Source organism: Heloderma suspectum, chromosome 1, assembly GCF_057233095.1.
Source record: "Heloderma suspectum isolate Gila_16-S chromosome 1, 16-S_ref, whole genome shotgun sequence".
NCBI lineage: Eukaryota > Metazoa > Chordata > Lepidosauria > Squamata > Helodermatidae > Heloderma > Heloderma suspectum.
Genome location: NC_139458.1, coordinates 176,963,537 through 176,984,797, shown reverse-complemented (window position 1 = coordinate 176,984,797; position 21,261 = coordinate 176,963,537). Strand labels below are relative to the sequence as shown.

The 21,261-nt window shown below is 42.2% G+C and overlaps 1 protein-coding gene across 5 annotated transcripts in view; it reads right to left on the bottom strand.

Moving 5' to 3' along the window:
- GPD2 (glycerol-3-phosphate dehydrogenase 2) overlaps positions 1-21,261 on the bottom strand; it is a 102,429-nt gene that overhangs the window by 51,725 nt on the left and 29,443 nt on the right. For 4 of the 5 annotated variants that reach the window (XM_084811068.1, XM_084811060.1, XM_084811050.1 and 1 more), the window contains 3 exons: positions 14,072-14,196; positions 9,995-10,092; positions 6,654-6,817 (listed from right to left, as the gene is read on the bottom strand). In XM_084811068.1, coding sequence (XP_084667194.1) covers positions 6,654-6,817; positions 9,995-10,092; positions 14,072-14,196 — 387 coding nt within the window. Of the gene's footprint in view, positions 1-6,653; positions 6,818-9,994; positions 10,093-14,071; positions 14,197-21,261 lie in introns of those variants that run through there. The other variant, XM_084811076.1, reaches the window with a different exon arrangement.

Genomic DNA, 21,261 nt, shown 5'->3' with positions numbered 1-21,261 from the left:
TCATGTGCTGGGGATGCTTGACTGGGCTGACTTACACAATTAAATTGTTACAGGTACAGCAGGAGATGCAGTTATCATCTGCATGCTTTTGGGAACGGCGCCTCCAGCAACCGAAGTGCTACGGAATGCATGCCTTTTGTTAAGAACAAACTAAGAGTCCGGTAGGTATGTTTATGCATGTGGCTTCCCCCATGATGGGTGGCCGGGGGGGCGGGGGGAGCGGGGAAGTGGCTCACAAACACAAAGCACTTTCAAGGGGCATCAACAACAGTCTGAGAAGCATATTTTATACATTACAAAATAATAATTATTTAAGGGGTGAAATTCCAGGTGACACAAAAGGTATTCGAAAACAACTGGGAAGAAAGGAGACCTTATAACAGCCTTCACTGCAGTGTGTGTGTGCACGCTAAGTAAAATATCAATTGTAATTCATCAGGGTACTTTAGTTTAGACGTCCTTCCTCCATATACTATTTACACTAAATCGCAGTTATTAAAAAAAAAATCATTAAAAATAAAGATGCCACCATCCAACACCAATGATTCATTTCCCATATATTCCAGCAGAGGAAGAAAATCAACCCCCTACAGCCATTATCACTGCAGGCTAAATGCAGGTTTCCTCTAAAGATTTTCAGTTTATAGAGATTATTCAAAGTAATTCCAAGTCTCAGTGCTGCCTTTAACTACCTGTAATGGTTTCCTTGCTTTGCTCCTTTCCCTCCCTTCTTATTGTACCTTATAAGAGGTTGTCATATTTCTATTGTGATGGACATGCTGGGCTTCACCTGTAAGAAACCTTTACTATGGCAGCTTGTCACACTGTTTTTGTTTCCAAATGAGAAAAACGTTTGAAATAAGTGTATGAAGTTTTACAACTGCCCAAGTTTTCTCCTGGGCTGTACCCCAATTATATACCTCAATAGTCTCAAAATTATAAATTTGACAAAAATAAATTATAAACCTGTAACTTTTCATAATTCAGCACGTACTAGAAAGGCAGTCATAGGAGGCTAGAAGAAAAAGAGTATTTATTCCACTGCTGACAGCTTAATGAATGTTCTATAGTTTCTCCCATTGATTTTTGGTGCTTCCCCCACACCTACATAAAAAAAAACCTCGTAAGTTTTACAATGAGAAAAATCTCACTTCTTTTCAAAAATATCATGACTTCTTTTTCCACATTCTTTAAGCAGCTTTCTCCACTTCGAAAAAGATACCAGTAAATACAAAATCTTCACGTGTATTCCTAGGGCCCTGACGTCTCAAACAGACATTTCCTATTGACTCTTATTTCATCAAAAAATGGGAGGGACAGAGTTTATTAGAGAGAGGGATTTTACAGTGCAATTCTGTATCTACTCAGAAGTAAACTCCACTGAGTTCATTGGGACTTACACCTGGAAATAAGTCCCAATGAATTCAATGGAACATTTCTGAGTAGATATGTATAGGACTGCACTGCTCATCTAGCAACTTTTAGCTGTTTTATGAGATGCTACCAAAATTTAGAAAGATAGCAAGAAAATCTTTGGCAACACATTTTAAAGGCACAAAATAAATACTTAAGAGAGAACAGAAAAAGAACCATTTGTCTTTAAAAATTAATGCCTTCTAATGTGCTTATGGCTTGAAGAGAACCTTTTGAAAGAAGAGGACTTGTGATTGACAAAGATATTAATAAAATATCTAAAAGACCTTTGTCATTTAAACCAGAAAATGGTTTCTGTGAATGCTTAACGTTTATTTATTTCTTAAGGAAATTTTGATTTAAAACCAAGTTAAGATAATTTTAATTTATATTTTCCTAGTGTTCCGTAGGGCAATTTTAAAAAATAGAAGTTAAATCTTCCTTTAAAAAGAGAGATTGGTTAATTTCTCTCTCTCTCTCTCTGATCTAGGAAAAGCGGTGCTGGCTTTTCCATAGTGCCTCTTTTCTAATTTTCCTTGAGCTGCATAAATGAAACTGACAGATCACTGCTCAGATGGCAGCCACATTCCTCCCCCAAAATGTTGTCTTTTTGCTATTCTGGAGTATCCGAATACCAACAAATGCTAAATGAAGTCTGACATGTACCCCTAAGAAACAAACTTGCAAGTTGTGGCTTCAAAGGAAACCTTGAGTAAATAGGACACATTGTGTACACCCAGGCTAACATCCAACATATGCTTTAGTTTCCTGATGCTGCGACAGAGCAAGCATCGCCCCTGGTAAAGTTTGTGATTTGCTATTGCTGGTACATCCAACATTTATAATGTACCATATATTTTTTCTGCTTGTATAAACAAACTTAAAATGCAATTAAGTAGGCTAGGCAACAATATATAGTAGAAAATAAAAGCCTGTCTGGTCACTAGTTTGATAAATAATTAGATGGAGAGAGGAAGGAATGGAGATTCAGGAGCCCAATTTCACACAGACATTTTAATTTTTTTTTTTAAGATAGACATAAAAATAAATTGTTTGAGAAGATAATTTGGAGGGATGGGGAAAGAGAAAAATAAAGCATTTAGTGGCCTGAGTGTTGCCAGCGTGAGGGAACAGACAAAGACAGAACAGCAGCTGATAGGTACTACTCTCTGCAGCCAGTAGATGCTACTAACAGCACAAATTCAACCTTCTTATAACAGATCCAAACAGTAGATAGGAGGCAAAAAGGGGTTTCATCACCCTATCAGAAAAGGGAAGTTTCACCCTCAGAGGTAGAAGACTGAAGGCCAAATCCAGCCCGATCCAGGGGCAAGAGAGGACAGCAGAGCTTCACCTACAGTAATAGGATATGCTGCCAGACTACGTTTAGGGGAAGTGTGGGGGAGAGTCGTGGCCTTGGCCTGTCCCTACCTCCACTCTCAAAGTGGCCCTCCAGGAAAAGAAGCTGTTGAACAGGATAACCAAAGATACTCAATTTCTGGAATTTTAAAAATCCTACTTTTTATTCGAACAAGCACCTAGTTCTCAGTACTAACTTCTGATAACATGACTGCATGCAGTCATGAGGTTAGCATGGTGCCACCACAAGGCTCCCCCATCGTAACACTCTATCATTTAGCAAACGCTGTCATCCAGTTCACATGAACTTTATTATTTATTTTATTTAGAAGATCCCCCCCCCCCGAATCCTTATCCCACCTTTCAGCACAAGAATCCAAGACAACAATATTTTTTCCCACCTCAGCTCAGGGCCAACATGTTTGCTGAACCATCTGGCACAGGCACCACTCAACCTACATTATGAGACTCTGCTGTGGGGATTTGCACCTAGAATCACTATTATCATTATTATTATTTTAAATACTGTTAAGCCGCTTTTCAGGACTACTCTCTCAGAAAGTGCTGTGAAAACAAGAGCACAGTCAGATGAAGATGTAGCAGCCACCATTCAAATTCATACATCCTGTTTGCTACGCTCGCAATCCACGCAATGGAGCATACGTGTTTGTGAAAAGGTGGCTGACCACCCAGACAGCAGGTACACGATTTGGCCTAGCATTTCCAGCTTTGGAGAAGAAACCTGAAGAAATGTATTTAACTGATTCTTTTGTTTGGTTTATATCCTGCTCTATCCTGTAGCCTCAGAGTAGCTCACAGCAGATTTTCTGAATGCTAATAGTAAAAAAAAAAATCACAATAAAATACAGATTAAAACATAACATAAAAGCAAAATTAAAACCACAGTGAAAACCCACAGTGTAAGAAATAAACAGCAGCCAACCAATCAAACAGCAACAGACTAGCTTCTATGCCTGCCTGAATAAAAACGTCTTTGCCTGCTGGTGACAAAGTGCAAATCCTCCTATCAGTGTAGCCTCTACCATTGAGCTATGCCCCTTCTCCAGTGTTGGAGGCTACATTCACCTCACCAAACACGCACATCCGGAACAATCTAACTTTTCAGTTTCTGTGTTTAAGTAGCATCAGACAATGGCTATAAACCGTCTCAAAATTTAAGAGATGCAATATTGAATCCTTTGACTCTCAGCTCTTCTCCCTTGCCCTCACTGCTTGCAAATCGACTTGCACTTAGATGGACTAAGCTTTCAAGTATTTGATTAAGAGTATAACCCTGGCCATGTCTACTCAGAAGTAAGGCCCACTGACTTCAATGGAGCTTACCCCCCGGTATGTGTGCATAGGACTGCAGCCTAAAAGTCTATTCTCAAACCGATTTTGCTTGTTCATTGTTGGCACAATCTTAACCTTGCTAGACCTCCAGTTGACTGCACAGGAAAAGCATACAACTGTCACTGCCAGAGTTCTTAGGGCTTAAGGGAGACACTTACTTCTTTAAACGTTTCAGGATCTTTGCTTATAAGCTTACATGAGAAAATGGGATTTGGCAAAGGCCACTTTACTTGAGAGGAGATAGAGTTCAAGTCTGGAATGCATGCCGTGAGGGCCTGTGATTTCTTTGACTCCTGTCTGTTATCTGGGGAAGGGCGGAGGGTGTCAGAGAAAAATGTGAGTGCCCAAGGGAAAGTGGTGGGGGTTGATCTTCATTCCAATTCATTCTGATAGAGAAGCAAAGGAAAGGAGTATATAATTAGAGACCTCACTAGCTGTACGAAGGAATTCAGATCTACAGAAAAGGGAGCACACAGGGATGTTGCGGAGAAGGTCTGCGTGTAGCCCCTTGCCGCAACTACCCCCTTTAGCTCTCATACGTGCACACTGAACACCTGCATAGGACTACTGCTTATTCCAGATCATCAATGCTGCACTATATACTATTCTTCATTTAAAACCACAAGCATCAATAGATGATCACTCCACGGTTTAGGCTACTTCCTCAGGATCGCTCAGCTCAGTTGAGTTCAGCACAGAGAGGCATAGATTGACTTGACTGGCATTTCTGTTCAGTCCACAATGAAATCATTGTATGACTTTCACAGCGCGGCCAAATCGTAGCTCATCCACACACTTAGCAGGCAGCTACAGAGCTTTTCAAAAGGGGAAGGCAATGAAGCACCAGATTTGAGGAGAATGAGATTCTGGGTGCACAGTGAAGCATCCGGCAGGCTTCATGCTTAAATGTGTGTGCAGATTTTTTTTTTTTATGAACACTCAGAAAGGCATCCTGCTAGTGCAAAGCTGGCTTGCTGGCTACATGGGGGGCTTACAAATCTGCACATTAATACACTCTTGCCCCTAACAGAAAATATGAATCCTGTAAATCATCCAGTGGGGGAAAAATAGATAATAAAAAGCATTTTATGGGTCTAACATAAAGACAAAAAATTCACAGTTAAGGCTGGCCTTTAGTATGCAGGCATGGCAGGGAGCTACAAGAAAGTAGTTAAGTGGGCACCCTGCTGTGCAACTAGTTGCATTCCAACATCTCAAACTGAATTTCTTGGCTTCCAGTAATTTCTAAACACATTTTGGTAGGCTGCTTTCCCCGTCGCTTTATTAAAATGTATGCAGGTTCACCTCCAATTCAATGTGTACGTAACATTTCATTTTGTGCCCAAAAATACAGATGGGATGCTCTCGAAGACTCATCCAAGTTCTGTGAAAGAAGCTATTGAAGAGTTCTTTACTCGAGAAACTCCCTGATGGCTAACCAAACCTCCTTGATCCCAACTATTTGGCAGGCAGATTTACCAGAACGGCCATAAGTTGGCTATATGGAAAGGTGTAGTGGGTGGAAACACAACAATAATACCCACTCACAGGATAGCAGGCCTAGAAACTTTGAAACACCCAGAAAGCACATGTTTACTTGGAAAACAATTTGGACACAACTGATCCTGTTCTCTTTTCATTAGAATCACAGGGATGGTGGTTCTCACACACACACACGTGCATGCATGCACTTTTAATGCAGTTACTCAGTATTTGACACTGGGAACCTGAATGTGTGAACCGTCTCCGTTACAAAGTATTGCTTTTCAGGTGACAACTGGGAATACAAGAGTTTAAGTGGAGATATTAGATCTGCGATGGACTGCAGCATGTGTGAGAGCGCCATGAGTTATGAACGTGTAACCTATGACTGATCCATAGAAATCACAGAGGTCTAGACAGCCACCTAGTCCACATCATTTGATACATTCCTTGGTGGATAACAATGAACCACCTATCCATCAATCACACATACGTCGACCTAGAAGATGACAAAGCAAGCGAGTCTCCTCGAAGCACCACTCTTCTTGGCTCCCAGTGCCAACACGGGCCACCTGCGATTGATGAGAAAACCTCAAACGCCCACAGCCATGACATCAGCAGGAGCAGAGAAGCAAAAGGCCAAGGGGTGGAAACCAAGACAGCACCTCCACAGTGTTCACAGCCTGGAGCGATGCCAAGCCAAGAGGAGGACTCGAGCTGTGTTGTGTGTGTCTGCACCCTTGCTGTGGCACAAGCAGCAGGAGCAGCAATGGCGGTGAAATCCTCCCCGCTGGGAAACAGCTGAGCAGAGGAAAGGGATGAAGATGAAGTTTAACTGCAGCCCAGCTCCTTCGTCCTGATTGCTCAGCTGTTCCTCACTGGTCAGCACAGAGAAGAAGGTGGCACTGCGCCCCACGGACCGTCAGTTGCCTACCTCTGCAATATAAGCTGCAACGGGCTAGCATTTCAAACTTGCAATATGCACAGATACCAAAACACGGAAAAAAATTAGCTTTTAAAAACTGTCAGATAGTGAGAGAACTTACCGTCGTAGTAGACAATGGCACCTACAAGTCTGTCCTTCTGCAACATAGGAAAAAGTTCCAGGGCTTTTGATTTGCTAAGAATATAGCTGCTTTTCAGACACTGACTTCCTGCTACGAGGTCATACATTTTAATTCCTACCCAGTAGTACGGCAGCTGCCACCACCTGGGGGGGGGGGGAGGAGGAGGAGAGATAAATAAATAAATAAATGCATGAAAGTGATTTTATATGCTACACTTCCATCATCATGGATATACTTCTTTCAAAATGATCCTGCAAACTGCAACCGTATTTCTGGAGGGGCAAATGAAACCGAGTTAATTTGCATGTATGGGAAGCTACCATTCTCATCCCTACTTTTCCAAGAAGCTCAGTGGGTGACTTCTGCAAGATAGTGCTTCAACCTAACCCTAACCAAGAGTATTGGGGGTGGGACCAATTATCTTCACTAATTACAGCTAGCAGGGAGTCCAGAATTAAAACGGGGGGGGGGGGGGCGGCATGTCCCTGCAAGTCACAGGTCACTTAGGGACAAATACTCCTAAACTGTTGGCCTGAACTGTAAGAAGCTAAATGTAAAAAAGAAAAGAAAAAGAGTGAATTAAGAAAATAATCATGGAAAGCTATATATTTCTCTCTCTTTCTTTGATGGAGTTCCTAGCCAGATTAGGAGGAGAAATTGAGAAGACCACATTTTGAAATGGTTACCAGTTCTTTGGAAGATCATTTAGCTTGTAAGAAAGAAATGCAAAGGTTAACATTGCAGCTCATAAGTGAGCCAATGATAAGCAAATGTTTTACAGCCTATGCATGCTTACTCAGAAGTAAGACCCACTTCAATGGAGCTCACTCCCATGTAAGCATGTACAGCATTACAGTCTAACAAAAATGTCGTGGGAGTCCAGTTTAGTTAGATTAGCCAAATTAGATCTTTGGAAGGCTACTAAGCATTCTAAGGGCACAATCCTATGCATGTTCAGGCAGAGAAAAGGCCTACAACTCCCAGCATGCCCCAGCCAGTGGGGTATGCTGGGAGTTGTAGGCCTTTTCTCTGTCTAAACACGCATAGGATTGCTCCCTAAATTAAGGATCTTACATGCCAAAAATCTGGTTTCATCATGTTTCCTGAATCAAAATAAAGCCCAGAGGAAGGCTTTGCTAAACCCTGTGGGCAGAGTGCTTCAGTGATTTAGCTTGAAAAACTTCACCTGAGTAGACTACAGCATTCATGCCACAGAAAAGTTGTAAGTCCTTAAGAGAGCAGTTCTATGGCCACTAGATACTGTCTAGAGGGCCATAGGATGTTTCAGTTTCTGTGACCTGAGGTTGGAGCCAGAGCTTCGAACTCAGTTCCCAGAAACTGTGCTCCCCGCCCCCTCGAACTGGTACAGTACTCTCCGCACCAGCTATGTCTCTGCACTTGGAAATGGAGCGTGGAGACAGGGAAACGGGGCAGTCCTGGAGGGGAGGAAACTGTGGAAGCCGCATTCTGCAGCTTGCTATGTGCTGTGTGGCCTCCTTCCCTCCCTGAAGCCACAGGTAGATAGCTAAAATCGGCCACCTAGCCAAAAAGGCAGGGCAGAGGGAGCCCAGAGGCGAGGATCGCCCTGCACTAGATACTCTGTGCTGCGGCCGCCCGGCACTAGATACTCAGCAGCCTCCGACTTTGGAGGCTGCCAACTATCTCAATAGGATTGCGCCATAAAAGTGCCATAGGACTCCTGCATCTTGAAAAATTGGCCATTCTTTCTTCACTTGGCCAACACTTCTAGGACAAGGTATTAAAATGGGCATCTCACTGGTCTTCCTTACACCTTCCCTGCATTTTGGGTTGTGTACCGGAAAATGTAAATGTTGTAAAATGTTTCAAACTTTAATAAAATTATATAATTTATTTGCGGGTTGGGTGGGTGTGGAATTAGTTTTAGAAATAAGAAAAGGAAAACACAGTCAAAAGTCACAAAATGAATTACTAATTAAAAATAAAAATATTAAAGCTGGGTTATCAATACACAACTTCATTCAGTCCATTTTAATGGAAACCTGTTCTGAAAATGCTTCCTATTTTGTTGCAGTCTCAAGGTAGAATTTATTTTAATTTTTAATTAAATATATTTCTAGGCTGCCTTTCAGGGCAGGAGCCTTCCCAAGACAGAGTACAACAGTAAAATTCATATAATACAATTCATATAATAAAAAAACAATGCTGTAGTAAAAACAGTAAATGTTCCAAGAAAAAACAAACACCAGCATAAGACGGAACCTATAACACAATTGCAGCTACAAGCTAGTCTGATAAAACATGATCAAGGGAAGGCCAGACTAAACAAGCAAGTCTTCAGGGCTTTCTTAAAAGCCTGCAATGATGGGGCCTGGCAGACCCCCGATGGCAACTTATTCCAGAGGTGTGGGGCCACTGCAGAAAAGGCCCTCGCTCGTGTACTCACCTACCTAACTGCTTTCAGAGGCGAGCAAATGAGAAAGGGCTCTCTTGCTGATCTTAAAGTATGGGCAGGGTGATACAGCTGAAGGCTGTCCTTCAAGTGATTTGATCCCAAACCATTTAAAGCTTTAAAGATCAAAACCAGCACTTTGAATTGGGCTTGGAAACACACTGGTAACCAGTATAGGTGTTATATAATGTAATCGCCTTGCTCCACCAACAGTCGGGCGGCCGCATTCTGCACCAGGTGAAGTTCCAGACCTTTCAAAGGCAGCCCCACATACAGCGCATTACAGTAGTCTAGCCTGGATGTCAGTAGCACATGGATAGCTGAGGCAAGGTCCGTCCTCTCCAGACAGTGCTGCAGTTGGCGTACCAGCCTAAGCTGGTAAAATGCACTCCTGGACACTGCAGCCACCTGGGCTTCCCCAGTTAGCGCAGAGTCCAGAAAGGCTCCCAGTCTGTGCACTTGGTATTTTTGAGGGGATGCAACCCCATCTTAGACCAGTTGTCAACCTCCGTCAAAAGTAGTTAGTTTCCCAAGGCACAGTACCTCCATCTTGTCTGGATTCTCAGCTTGTTCACCCTCATCTACCCCCCGAACAGCCTCCACCACAATCAATCTGTTAGCTTTTACAGTGCCATGGGACTCTGTACGTGGCTGCTGTTAACAGGCTAACAAGACTACCCCTCTGGAATTTGTGCTCAAAAACGTGACGCTTCACACTTCCACAAGGCAATGGCAGAAGGTTCGCCTCCATAAATCCAGGAGGTGTCAGAGGATGAAAAACATAGTAAGGCAAAACTATATTAAATTCATCTCCTGGTTTTAACACTGTTTAAAACCGTGGTAACAGCCCTACAAGGAGCTAATGCAGAACAAACATTGGACAACTTACTTGTAAACAGGAAGCATTATAGGCAGAGGAGCAGATAAATGAGGTGCAATTTCAAGCAAGTTGGCACGTTCACGGAGGGCTTCTTTCACCATTCTGTACTATAAAGCAAAACAGATTTTACAGAATTCTCTACAATTCTGACATTTTGCATGTTCCTCCTCAATGACTTTGGCTCAAGGGTACACGTCTAGAAAAAAATCTCAGAAGGGGCCTTAGAAATGATGTTTTCGCAAAGTTTCAGTTACAATGAGGAACATTTCCTTGACCAGAAAATCCATCTTTCCGCTACAGGATATAACATGGAGATGAACTGCAGTATTAACTAATATGTATTAGATGGTGTTTTACTTAAAAATAGCAAAATTAAGTATCCATTAATGGCACAGTCCTACTGGATTGCCATCTGCTAGACAGAACTCTCTGATATTGGAGGTTTCCGAAAATCCTATGCCCTGCTGGACTGCTGCCAACAAGGTGGAAGGAGTGACAGAAGCAATTTTTACCTCTCTGTCCTCCTTTTCAGCATGTTCCACTAGATGGGCCTCTGAACCCGTCTAGTGGAGTCATGCTGCCAAGGGCAGGGATGGGACTTGAGCAGCTCTAGAGTTGTGTGGATCTCAGCTTCTCCTCCTCCCACCCCTCCCAGTTCACCAGCAAGCTCACTTTTTCCTGTCCTCATCCTCTTGCACAGTTGTGACACCGACCTCAAAATAGGAGGCTTTCTGCAGCTGCTGAAAGAGGGGTAGAGGTGGAGATCTGAGCAGGGATTCCCACCTCCGAGGTTGTAGATCTGCCTACAGCCTCAGAGGTGAAAATCCCTCGTATCTTATGCCCCCCTCAGACAATGTCTAGGGGCCGTAAGATTGCTTCTTATGTTATGAAAACCTTATTCTAGACCAGAAAAGGCTGCCCAAACAGTAACAGAGACCCTGGAGTTGGCAGTCCAAAATCAACAGAATAAGGCGATATATTCTGGCTGACATCTTATTCTGGAGTAACTTGTCAAGAGAGTATACATGTTTCTGGACCATGGAAGGATCTTCCTGAGGCTACTGAAAGCGAGAACATCAACAGGTGAGCATGGTCATGGAGATAATGTGGAGGAGTGAGGTGGCAGCAGAGTAGCAGTAGTGAGGAACTACTCCAGAAAGGAATTTTAAACATAGATAAAGACAAGACATGTGTCAAGGAGACATGGTTAGGGGGGGTGGGAATGAAACAGTCATATCAAGGATGTCAGAACTGCAGACAGAGCAGAGGAAAATTGGTATTCACTTTACCACTCCTGTGCTTCAGTTATTATCAATGCTGTTTTACCCTAATTCCCAATTCTTTCTAATTTATCACCCTATTGAACTTGACTAATGAATAAAAACCCAAGCATTTATAATGTCAGGGTAGCCCATTAATGGTATACGTTTTTCATTTTTGCTACACTTATAATTTCAAATACTGAATTATAATCGGGGGGGGGGAGGGAAATCGGATGGTTCAAATATGATAAAATCTGAACCTCAGGTAAACATTACAATATTTCCTAAATCATAAAACTTGGTGCCTTCATGCATGTATAAATCTACTTACTATCATCATTACTGTGTGGATTTTGACACCAATCCACAGATTTCCAACCTGCTGTGCACCGCCATTTGAGTCTGTTGCATAAACAATACCCTGTAGTACATTATCGTCCATTTGTTGAACATTGACAGGTTGTGATGTCCAAACACTCCGATGAAAGGCCGTTCACTGTCATCCACAGAGGCACCAACATGCCTTGGTTAATGTGCTACCCGCTTCCTGTGGGACTTGGAATCTGTGGATTTGCCACACTAGTGTTCCATTATGCTAGTGTTTTTGGTGCCTTGAGAAGCCAATTTACCAACAGTTCGTAGTTAAACTATGGAATTCACTTCCACAAGATGTAGTGATGGCCACCAATTTGGATGGCTTTAAAAGGGGATTGGACGAATTCCTGGAGAAGAAGGCTATCAATAGCTACTAGTCCTGATGGCTATATGTTACTCCAGTAACAGAGGAAGTAAGCTTATGTACACCAGTTGCTGGGGAACACGTGTGGAAGGGTGCTTTTGGACTCATGTCCTGCTTGTGGGTTTCCCATAGGCAGCTGGTTGGCCACTGTGTGAACAGAATGCTGGACTAGATGGACCTGATCCAGCATGCCTCTCCTTATGTTTTCAATTAAGATTAAATGAAATCTTAATGAGATCCTACACGATGAAAAATACTTAAAAATTACTGGCACTCCAAAGGAGATGCCTTTTACTTCTTGTGCTTGACACCACCCAGCTCAAATGAATCACTGGTGTGGTCATCTGCCATCAAAAGTCGTCATTCCATATTTCAGCAGGGAAACATCATGCATACTCGCCCATAGTTTGAGGACACTTTGTGCTCATGCTAGACACCTGACCTTGCCCCTACCATGTATATCACACTTCCATATTCTCAGCAACCTCTAGACACTAGCCTGGGGGACAGAGCAAACTGACCTCCTTGCAGATGGTGAGGTTCTATAAATAAAACTGGCATCAACTACGCAGAGATGGAGCAGATGCACTCAGAAGGTAGGTGTACATCAACTGGAGCGGGTTGGGTTCTGAGAATAATTGTGCTGCCTTCCAAGATCCTCTCAAGAGGCAAATTGGCAGTGAAATCCTCATGCAGAGTCATTTCTTCTTTTATTTAGTAAAAGTAAAACTGAGTAAAACAAATTACTACAGCTCAATTACAATTTGGTAGGACCACCAGTGCCGAACTGAGTTGCTTCAGGCCGCGGGCTGGTATTCCCTGGCACGCATGACAGAGGTGAATTCACACCCAGCAGAAAATATGCAGTCTTTATAGCTGACTTTCTGCTTCTGCACAGGAGATTCCCACCAAGGAACTGAGGTATCTTAACTAACTCCTCTGTCACCATCTGCCTGAGCTACACAAAAACCACCCCAGCTGCCAGTTCAGTACTATAGCATGCAATTGGAAGTGTCCCTGGACATGAAGAGATACATCTTCATCCCAGGACACATACCACAACACTAAGTACCCATCATAAAAACTATAGCCCGTACTGATCCCCTCAATCATCACAGTTAGCCTTATTTGTTGGGTGTAGGAACCATGCTGGCTATAGTCCACAGCACATGAAGACTGCAGGGATCAGATGTGCTGCATATTTGTTTGATTACACACACACACACATCAACCACAATATGCATACTGTGCCTACAGCCCTAATCACAGAGGCCTGACAAAATCTTATCTGTCCTCTTGCTGCCCTACCAAGGTGCAATTTTTTAAAAAATCTACAAAATAAACACCATCCATGAGGATGCCCAAGGCGCATCCTTGCTTCTGCCTTCAAACCTCTTGGGTTTATAGAAACTTTCTGCCTTCACAGCAAGAGATTATTTATATATACAGTGAGAATCAAATGTACAGCCCCCTTAGGACTATACCACATCAGTAATGCAGAAGGGGACAACATCACCTGACTGTCCAAACTTTCCTGCATGCAGAACCCTGGCCTGATGGGGAGAAGGATTCTAATCCTACCATCAGCCTCCAAGGATACTAGATATCCATTTTGAATACACTGTGAAATATAGACTTGGGTGGGTGAGGGGTGTGTGTGAACATTTTGTTGTTGCTACTGCTGTTGTTTAAAAAGAAGGCTTTAAATTCACACACACACACACACACACTAACTCCTGAGAGTTCTCAACTTGACTTCAGGTTCTAATTACCAGGACATCAAAGCTCTACAAAAATGGTCAAAAATGTATTTTTAAAAATGTGTACTTTGGTTTCCGAAAGTTTAAAGAAACTACATGATTTAAAATTTACCATCATGTAAATATTAACTACTGCCATTTCTTTCTGAATTCGCTCTGCATACAGAATGGTTTGATCAACGTATGTGGCAAGCAACTGAGGAATGCATTCAAAACCAAGACTATATTAAAAACCATAAATGTGAGAACAAATTTAATTAGATCAGGAGGAAGGAGTTCAGTTAGACATTTTTTTGCTTTACAGCTACGGTCATAAAACAATTACCTGGTCAAAATCCAACTTCATGATGGCCGTCTGAAGATATCTCACTCCGCCATGGATCAATTTAGTGCTTCTGCTGCTGGTCCCCGATGAGAAATCATCTCTTTCTACAAGGGCTGTTTTTAGGCCTGCGTAACCAGAAAACCAAATTAACTTCTTAAATTACACAATTTGTATGTAATTCATTAAAGACCCTTCTCTAGGGTAGAGACAATCACAAGAAAAATTACTCTGAACATGGACGAATTTGCATTCAAAGTGCATGGCTCCATTTCTCTTTGGCAATGAAGAGTAGCAGCTTCTCAGGGAAAGCTTTTAAAAAATGTGATACATGAAAATGACCACAGCCAGGTGGTGTAAGAATATGTACACAAGTACTACATCATTGAAGAAATGTGTGAAATGTACCTAGGACACTGTAAACAAACTAAACTCTGTTTTATTCTTCTTTTCCTTACTGTACAAGAACACCCAAACACTTTACATGTGCAATACTAAGACTGTAATCCTCTATACATACTTACCTAAGAGTAACTCCCACTGAACTGAGTGGGACTTACTTCTGAGTAGACATATTGAAGAGGATGCTCAAAATGAGATTAAATTTGGACTAGTTCACGAAAGAAGAGATGGAGGGTTTAACCAGGGCTCCAGGTTGTCAAATCACGCTCCCATATTTCACATCACTAAATGTGAAGGCAGCTAGCTATAATTATTATATCAATTAATTATTTAATATTGTCTTGTTGATCTTTTGGGGGAGATTTCTTCAGATGAAGAGCAGGGTACAAATGCTCCAAATAAATAAATGCAATCACAGAAATTTGGTTAATCACCAACCAAAATCAAAAAGAAATTACTTCTTTATTACTTTGAGTACTTCTTCCCTTACTTCTAAGGGAGAGGGAATCCTCCAGAAAAGTCTCTAAAGGAGCAATCCTATCTAGATAGGCAGCCACCTCCGAACTCGGAAGCGACCACCTATCCAAAGCAGGGCAGGAGAAGCATGGAGGGGATCATTCCCTCCACGCTTCTCCTGCCCTGTTTTGTTTGGCTAGACAGGCGATTGAGGCTGTCTAGCTGTGGGAGGACAGAGCGGGGAAAGAGGCTGCTGTATGACATAGGATGTGTCATAGAGGCAGTTATGCTCTCCCTACCCCGGAATGCCCCCAGCCATGCCCCTTTCCGGCCGCTCCGCACTCCTCTTGAGAGCCCAAAGGACAGGGCTGTTCCGCGCTGCCTAGGAGGCAGCATGGAATTGGGGGGAGGTCAGTTCTCTAGGAGCCAACCTTGGAGCATGGGCTCCGAGGTCGGCTCCCAGAAAACAACATAAAAACTATGGCCGTCTAGCTACTGTCTTGCAGCCATAGTATTGCTCCCTAACAGTCTTTCCCTTGATAAAGATTCGTGTCGAAACATGTTGGGAATTCAATTGGTGCAGCTGTCCTTTTTTATTTTGGTTTCCAGCCTTACGGATGTTTTTTCTGATCCTAGTGGTACTGTTCATCACCAGCCATTTAAAGCTTTAGCTGATTAATTGGTGATGGCAAATTTTAAGAGCAGTAAGGTATCATAGTAAGCACACACTAACATGTTTGTTTTTAGGCTGTTTGGGTTCTTTGTTTTACTGCAATAAATAATGGAAACAATAGTATTAAAAACTGGCATTACCTTTCACCAATGAGTGATTATTAAGTTAATAAAACTAAGTTAACAAAAGCTGTTTTGATTTTCCTTTAATATACCAAAAAGGCACCTAGTTGAAGGTTTCATTAACATGAACAATGCATTTATATTTCAATAAATTAAAAGGCAGCAAAAATCAATAAAAAATACCTGCATCAGTTCACAGTACTAACACAGAGATGAGTTTTCCTATAATGCACCTTAACCACTTTTTATATACAGAACACTAACAAAAGACAGACAGAACAGTGAGTTCTTCCCTTTTTTCTGTACATACTTATGCATGGAGGAGGGATGGATTCCAGTTAAAGTAGGGAGGTTATCCTGAATATATCCCCATTAGCTCAGAGTTGGGCTGACTTCAGTATTGTATAGTCTACTTCTGATTCTTTTCTTTTCCTGCAGTGTCCAGCAGTATGTGCTAAATGTGCAGTGCAAGAGCATATCCTAAAACTTAAGTTACGTTCACTGTCCTGACTATGCATTCTCACTTAGGAATCCGTGCCTTGCTACCTAGTCCAGCTCTCTTTGCAAGAATCTCTGCAAACCAGGAGTTTCTGGGTACCATACCAGAGCTAATGATCCAGAGCTAGTCTGGTGCCTTGCAATAGCTTGTACAGAAATGGAATTTCTACCCACGTACACCCCTGCTTATGAAGGAGAACCCAGAGGCATACAAGTAAGCACAACAGTTCTAAGTGGAAGTGATCGTCTGATGTTCCTATAGACAAAATGAAGTACTTCTTCACAGAGTGCATAGTTACAACGATGGAATCTGCTACCACAAGATGCAGCGATGGCCGCTAACTCAGACGGCTTTAAAAGGGGATTAGACGAATTCACGGAGGATAAGGCTGTATCAATAGCTACTAGTCATAGTGCCTACAGATTATCTCCGGTATCACAGACAGCATGCCTTTGAATACCAGCTGCTGGGGAACAACAACAGGAGCAGACTATTGCCCTCATATCCCACTTGTTGCCTTCCTGTAGGCATCTTGTTGGCCACTGTGGGAACATAATACTGGATCACACCTTTGGTCTGATCGAGCATAGCACATATGCTCTTGTGATATTCAGAAGTAGCTTAGGTTTGTGAATGAGACTCAAGAGGATCATTTCATTACTAAAATAATGCTCACATACTAAAGTAATACCCCTTTTAAAAGATACTTCAACATTTATTATCTTTTTAAAATGTGAATCCTAGAATTCATTTTGGCAACTTCTGAGTATTATAAATCAGATCAAACCTGAATTTGGACTTGTTTTATTTGGAATTAAATATGGACTTGTTAATCCAGTAGAGACCCAGATTCCATAACTTTGAGACTGGGGTACACATTCAATCTCTCAGGTGGGTTGTCTAGCTCAAATGCATTTCAAGCAATTTGGGGTTTCAAGCAGCTATTTGCAGTCATGACTATTAATTATTCTTAAGAAAAAGAAAACGGGCAAGAACTCTTAATACTTGACTTATAATGCTAAACTGAAATTAAGAAAAAATGTTTTAAAGCATTACTACTATTTCCTCACTCCCTGCCACCCCAAATTAAAATTATACCTGGTTAATGCAACTGAGGGTATGTCCAATCCAAAGAATCTTCTATTAAATTAAGACATTGGAAGCATTTCAAGAGGATTAATTTTTTTGCATTAAAACAAGACATACATACCAGCGGTATAATGCAATCCATTGGGAAAGTAAAGTCAAATGTATATATACAGAGACTAACAAATATTAATTGTGTTAAGTAGGGATGTACGAAAGTGACTTACCTTTCGCGGATTATGTTGATGGGGGGGAGGCGCTCCGTCCCTCCCCCCGGAATCCTGGCCAGGGGGGGAGGCGCTCCGTTCCTCCCCCCAGAATCCTCGAACGGCCGGCTGTGCTCCGCAGCAGCTCCGCGGAGCAGCTGACCAGGCCCGGCCCGGCCAGGCCAGAGCTGTCCGCAGCTGGATTTCCGGCCCCGGAGGGCTCTGGGTAAAAAAAACAAAACCGCGTACGCAAATGGCGGCGGCTATGGCCGCCGCCATTTGCATTCCTTCTTTTTGGCTGACTTAATCTACGTAAATATTTACGTAAACTATGACGGCGAAAATAAAGGGGAACGCAAATAGCGTAGCAGGTGCTATTTGCGTCCCTTTTTGATTCACCATTTTAGCCTACGTAAATCTTTACGTAGGCTAAAACGGCGAATCAAAAGGGGACGGAAATAGCGCCCGCTACGCTATTTGCGTTCCCCTTTATTTTCGCCGTCATAGTCTATGTAAATATTTACGTAGATTAAGACAGTAAAAAGAAGGGATGCAAATGGCGGCGGCCATAGCCGCCGCCATTTGCGTATGCGGTTTTGTTTTGTTTTTTAAATCTACCCAACCATGATAGGCTACGTAAAGATTTACATAGCCTATCACGTCTTTTTTTTTTTTTAACCTAGCCATGATAGGCTACGTAAATCTTTACATAGCCTATCATGTCTTTTTTTTTTTTTACACAAGCCTGGAAATGGTGGTGGCAGACGGTCGGAAGACCGGCCGCCACCTCCGCCGTCGGAGCCGCCGCCGCCGCCTGGAAGATTCGCCCCAGGTGAGTCTCGTCCCGGGGGGGATCCGCGGGGAGGTGGGGGGGCAGGCCGTTCCGCCACGGAGTTCGAGGGGCCAAATGCACTGGCATTCGGCCTCACCGAGATCCGTGGCGGAATTCTCTGACATCCCTAGCGTTAAGAGCAATATTAAGTTCTTTCTTACCTACTCATGACTCAGTATTATAAGTACTGAGTATTATAAACACACACTCTAAATAGGGAAAAGAGATTCAAGAAACAATTACTTGTAAATCTAGAAAATGGAAATCCCTATCTCAACAGATGAGCCAGCCAGTGAGGTTGGCAAAAAAATAAAAGATAGTTCAAAAACAATCACGAGAATTTAAGTGTGTAGATTTAGCCCTGGCTGTTCAGGTTGCTTGGTCTTTTGGCTACACTACTCATATATCTTCTAGTTTCCTTCTATAATTAAACCCAACAAAATCTAATGTAAACTAGAGATCTCAGACAGAAGGAGGAAGAGAGTCCCCTAGAAGTTGCTTTCTTCGGGTTACTATCCTTATTAATTTGACAGCATCTCAGATAGTGGAACAAGCTAGGCAAGCCATTACACTCAAACAGGAAGGCTTCCATTAAGGATTTCCCCAAAAAGGCTTTTATTAGCCCTCTTGCCCCAGGGCTGAGGCTGGATCAAGCACCCCTATCAAATGTCAGTCTCTCAAAAGAGTATTCCACTTCTCCTGCCCTTCCTTCATCTTGGATTTTTTTTTGCAATTTTGCTCCAAGAAGGAGATGAGGGGCCCAAGTATTCATGCTTAGAAGAACACTTGGTAAACTAGGAAAACCTAAATGGGACCTAGAGCAGCTCCAAGGAGCAGACACTTGGTGGGGGGTGCCACAAAAGACAGAGGAGGTGCTTACTATACCACCCATAATGTTTAGAATTGATTACAACGTGGATCATTAGCAGCCCCCAGCACCAGCAAGGAACATGGCTGCTCCAGCAACATCTCCATGATGGCTGCAACATGTGTCTCACCCTTTACACTTTCATGACAGATATTTCTGTGGCACTCTGATTTGAACAATGATCAGCACCTTAAGCTGAGTAAGCCAAACCCCTAAAATTCTAATGGCAAGGCATCACATAGGAGATTCGTGATCGTATCTCCTGATGTATTTCCTTAAAAACAGTCACAATTGAGATTTGCATCAGGTCCACTGTACTGGGAGAAGGGGAAATTTAACCCTTTACCCTGTGCCATTTCCCCATTTAAATTCCTCCTCCTAAAGCTCCTATTAGTCAAAGAAGGAGGAGAGAGGGGGGGAACAACATTATACCTGCCTTACCCACCCCATCTTACATGGTTACCAGCAGAAGGGGGAATTCAATAGGGAAAATATCACAGAAGGAAAGGGTTAACTGCCCCCCCCTGCACGCACGCACACACACACACACACCAGCACTACAGCTCTGATGCAAGCAGCCACTCCCTCCAACTGATTTAAGCAAGGAAAGATGTCAGGAGATCTGATCACAGATCTCCTATACCACATTTAGTATGGCCCTAAGAAGTTCTGACAGGCCAATGAAAACATTTAAGTTATATATTGCAACTTCAATGTTGATGTATTGCTCTTTCAGCACATAGCATGGATTAGCTAGAAGTGAAATCTCCATAATCAGAGATTATATCCCTCGATTTACCTTACCAAATCTTATGGGCAAACAACAGGAGGTGACTTATTGCCATTATGCCCTTCTAGAAATATCCAACTGGAGACAGAATGCTGGACTAGACGGACTGGAGCAGAGATCCAGTAAGGCAGTTCTAACATTCGCCAACAGTCTTTAACTGCCAAGAACAGTGTAGTCATTAGGTATATTTTGCCCATTCAATAGGCTTGACTTAAATATTAAAGGCGGGGAAGAGATGTGCAAATAACTACCATAACAATTCACACCGAATTGTTAACTTAACTTAATAAAGATGTCTTGTCAACTCCAGTGTGTGTGTGTGTGTGTGTGTGCTGTCTGAACCATAAGTAATTGCAGTGTGAAATAACAGAATTATCAGGAGATGATGATCAGACACAGGCACACTAAAACAAACCATTACTTGCCTGTTTCATAAAATGTAGTAATTCATGAAATAAATCCAATTAAGATAAGCACCTTGGGGAAAGAAGTGCAGTCGGGGGGGGGGGGGTTGCAGAGGTAAAGCATAGCTACTGAGCAATCTCTGAAGTTATACAGCAATCTTTAAAACTAAAGGAAGTTGTGAGCCCTGGTAGTCTCGCAACTATTTCCAGTCAGTCAGTGCTCTATCCATGTGGCAATTTCTTAAGCAAATATGCTCAAGTAGGAAAACAGGAAGGAAGAATGAGAACAGGTACAACAAGATTCTTAGGGAGGCTTTTGAAGAGAGCAACATGACTGTGCATATCCAAGGAAGAAATGCAGATGATCAACGCCCTCTGGTCTCTTTAGCCTACATTAATGTAAGGATTTTGCAGCGCTTTATTGTAAGAGTCTAGTATAAGCAGCCACATTGGCCTTTCTTGGTCTCCCTAAACTTTCATGTCCTCAAAAAATCTAATTATTCCCGGTAACTTTAGAAGATCAGAGCAATTTATTTTTGTCAAATGTGACTGAAGATTAATGGATACAATCAGGAATAATTTGGCAAAAACGTATCAAACACAGAGAAAGCAGAATTTGTTAAGTGAAGCATCAAACTTAATATGAGAGCAAATCCCATGAATGAAGAGCAACAATACACAATTCATTAACCAAATGCCTATGATTATTTCACACTTCAGAAAGCTACTGATACAATCAACATATATAGTAAGAAAAGGATAAATATAGCTTGACTTCAATGTTGTTTTCTTGTCTAGTTCTACCAACTTGGACAGAAATCAACATTCCCAATCCTAAACACTTGTAAACCTGCA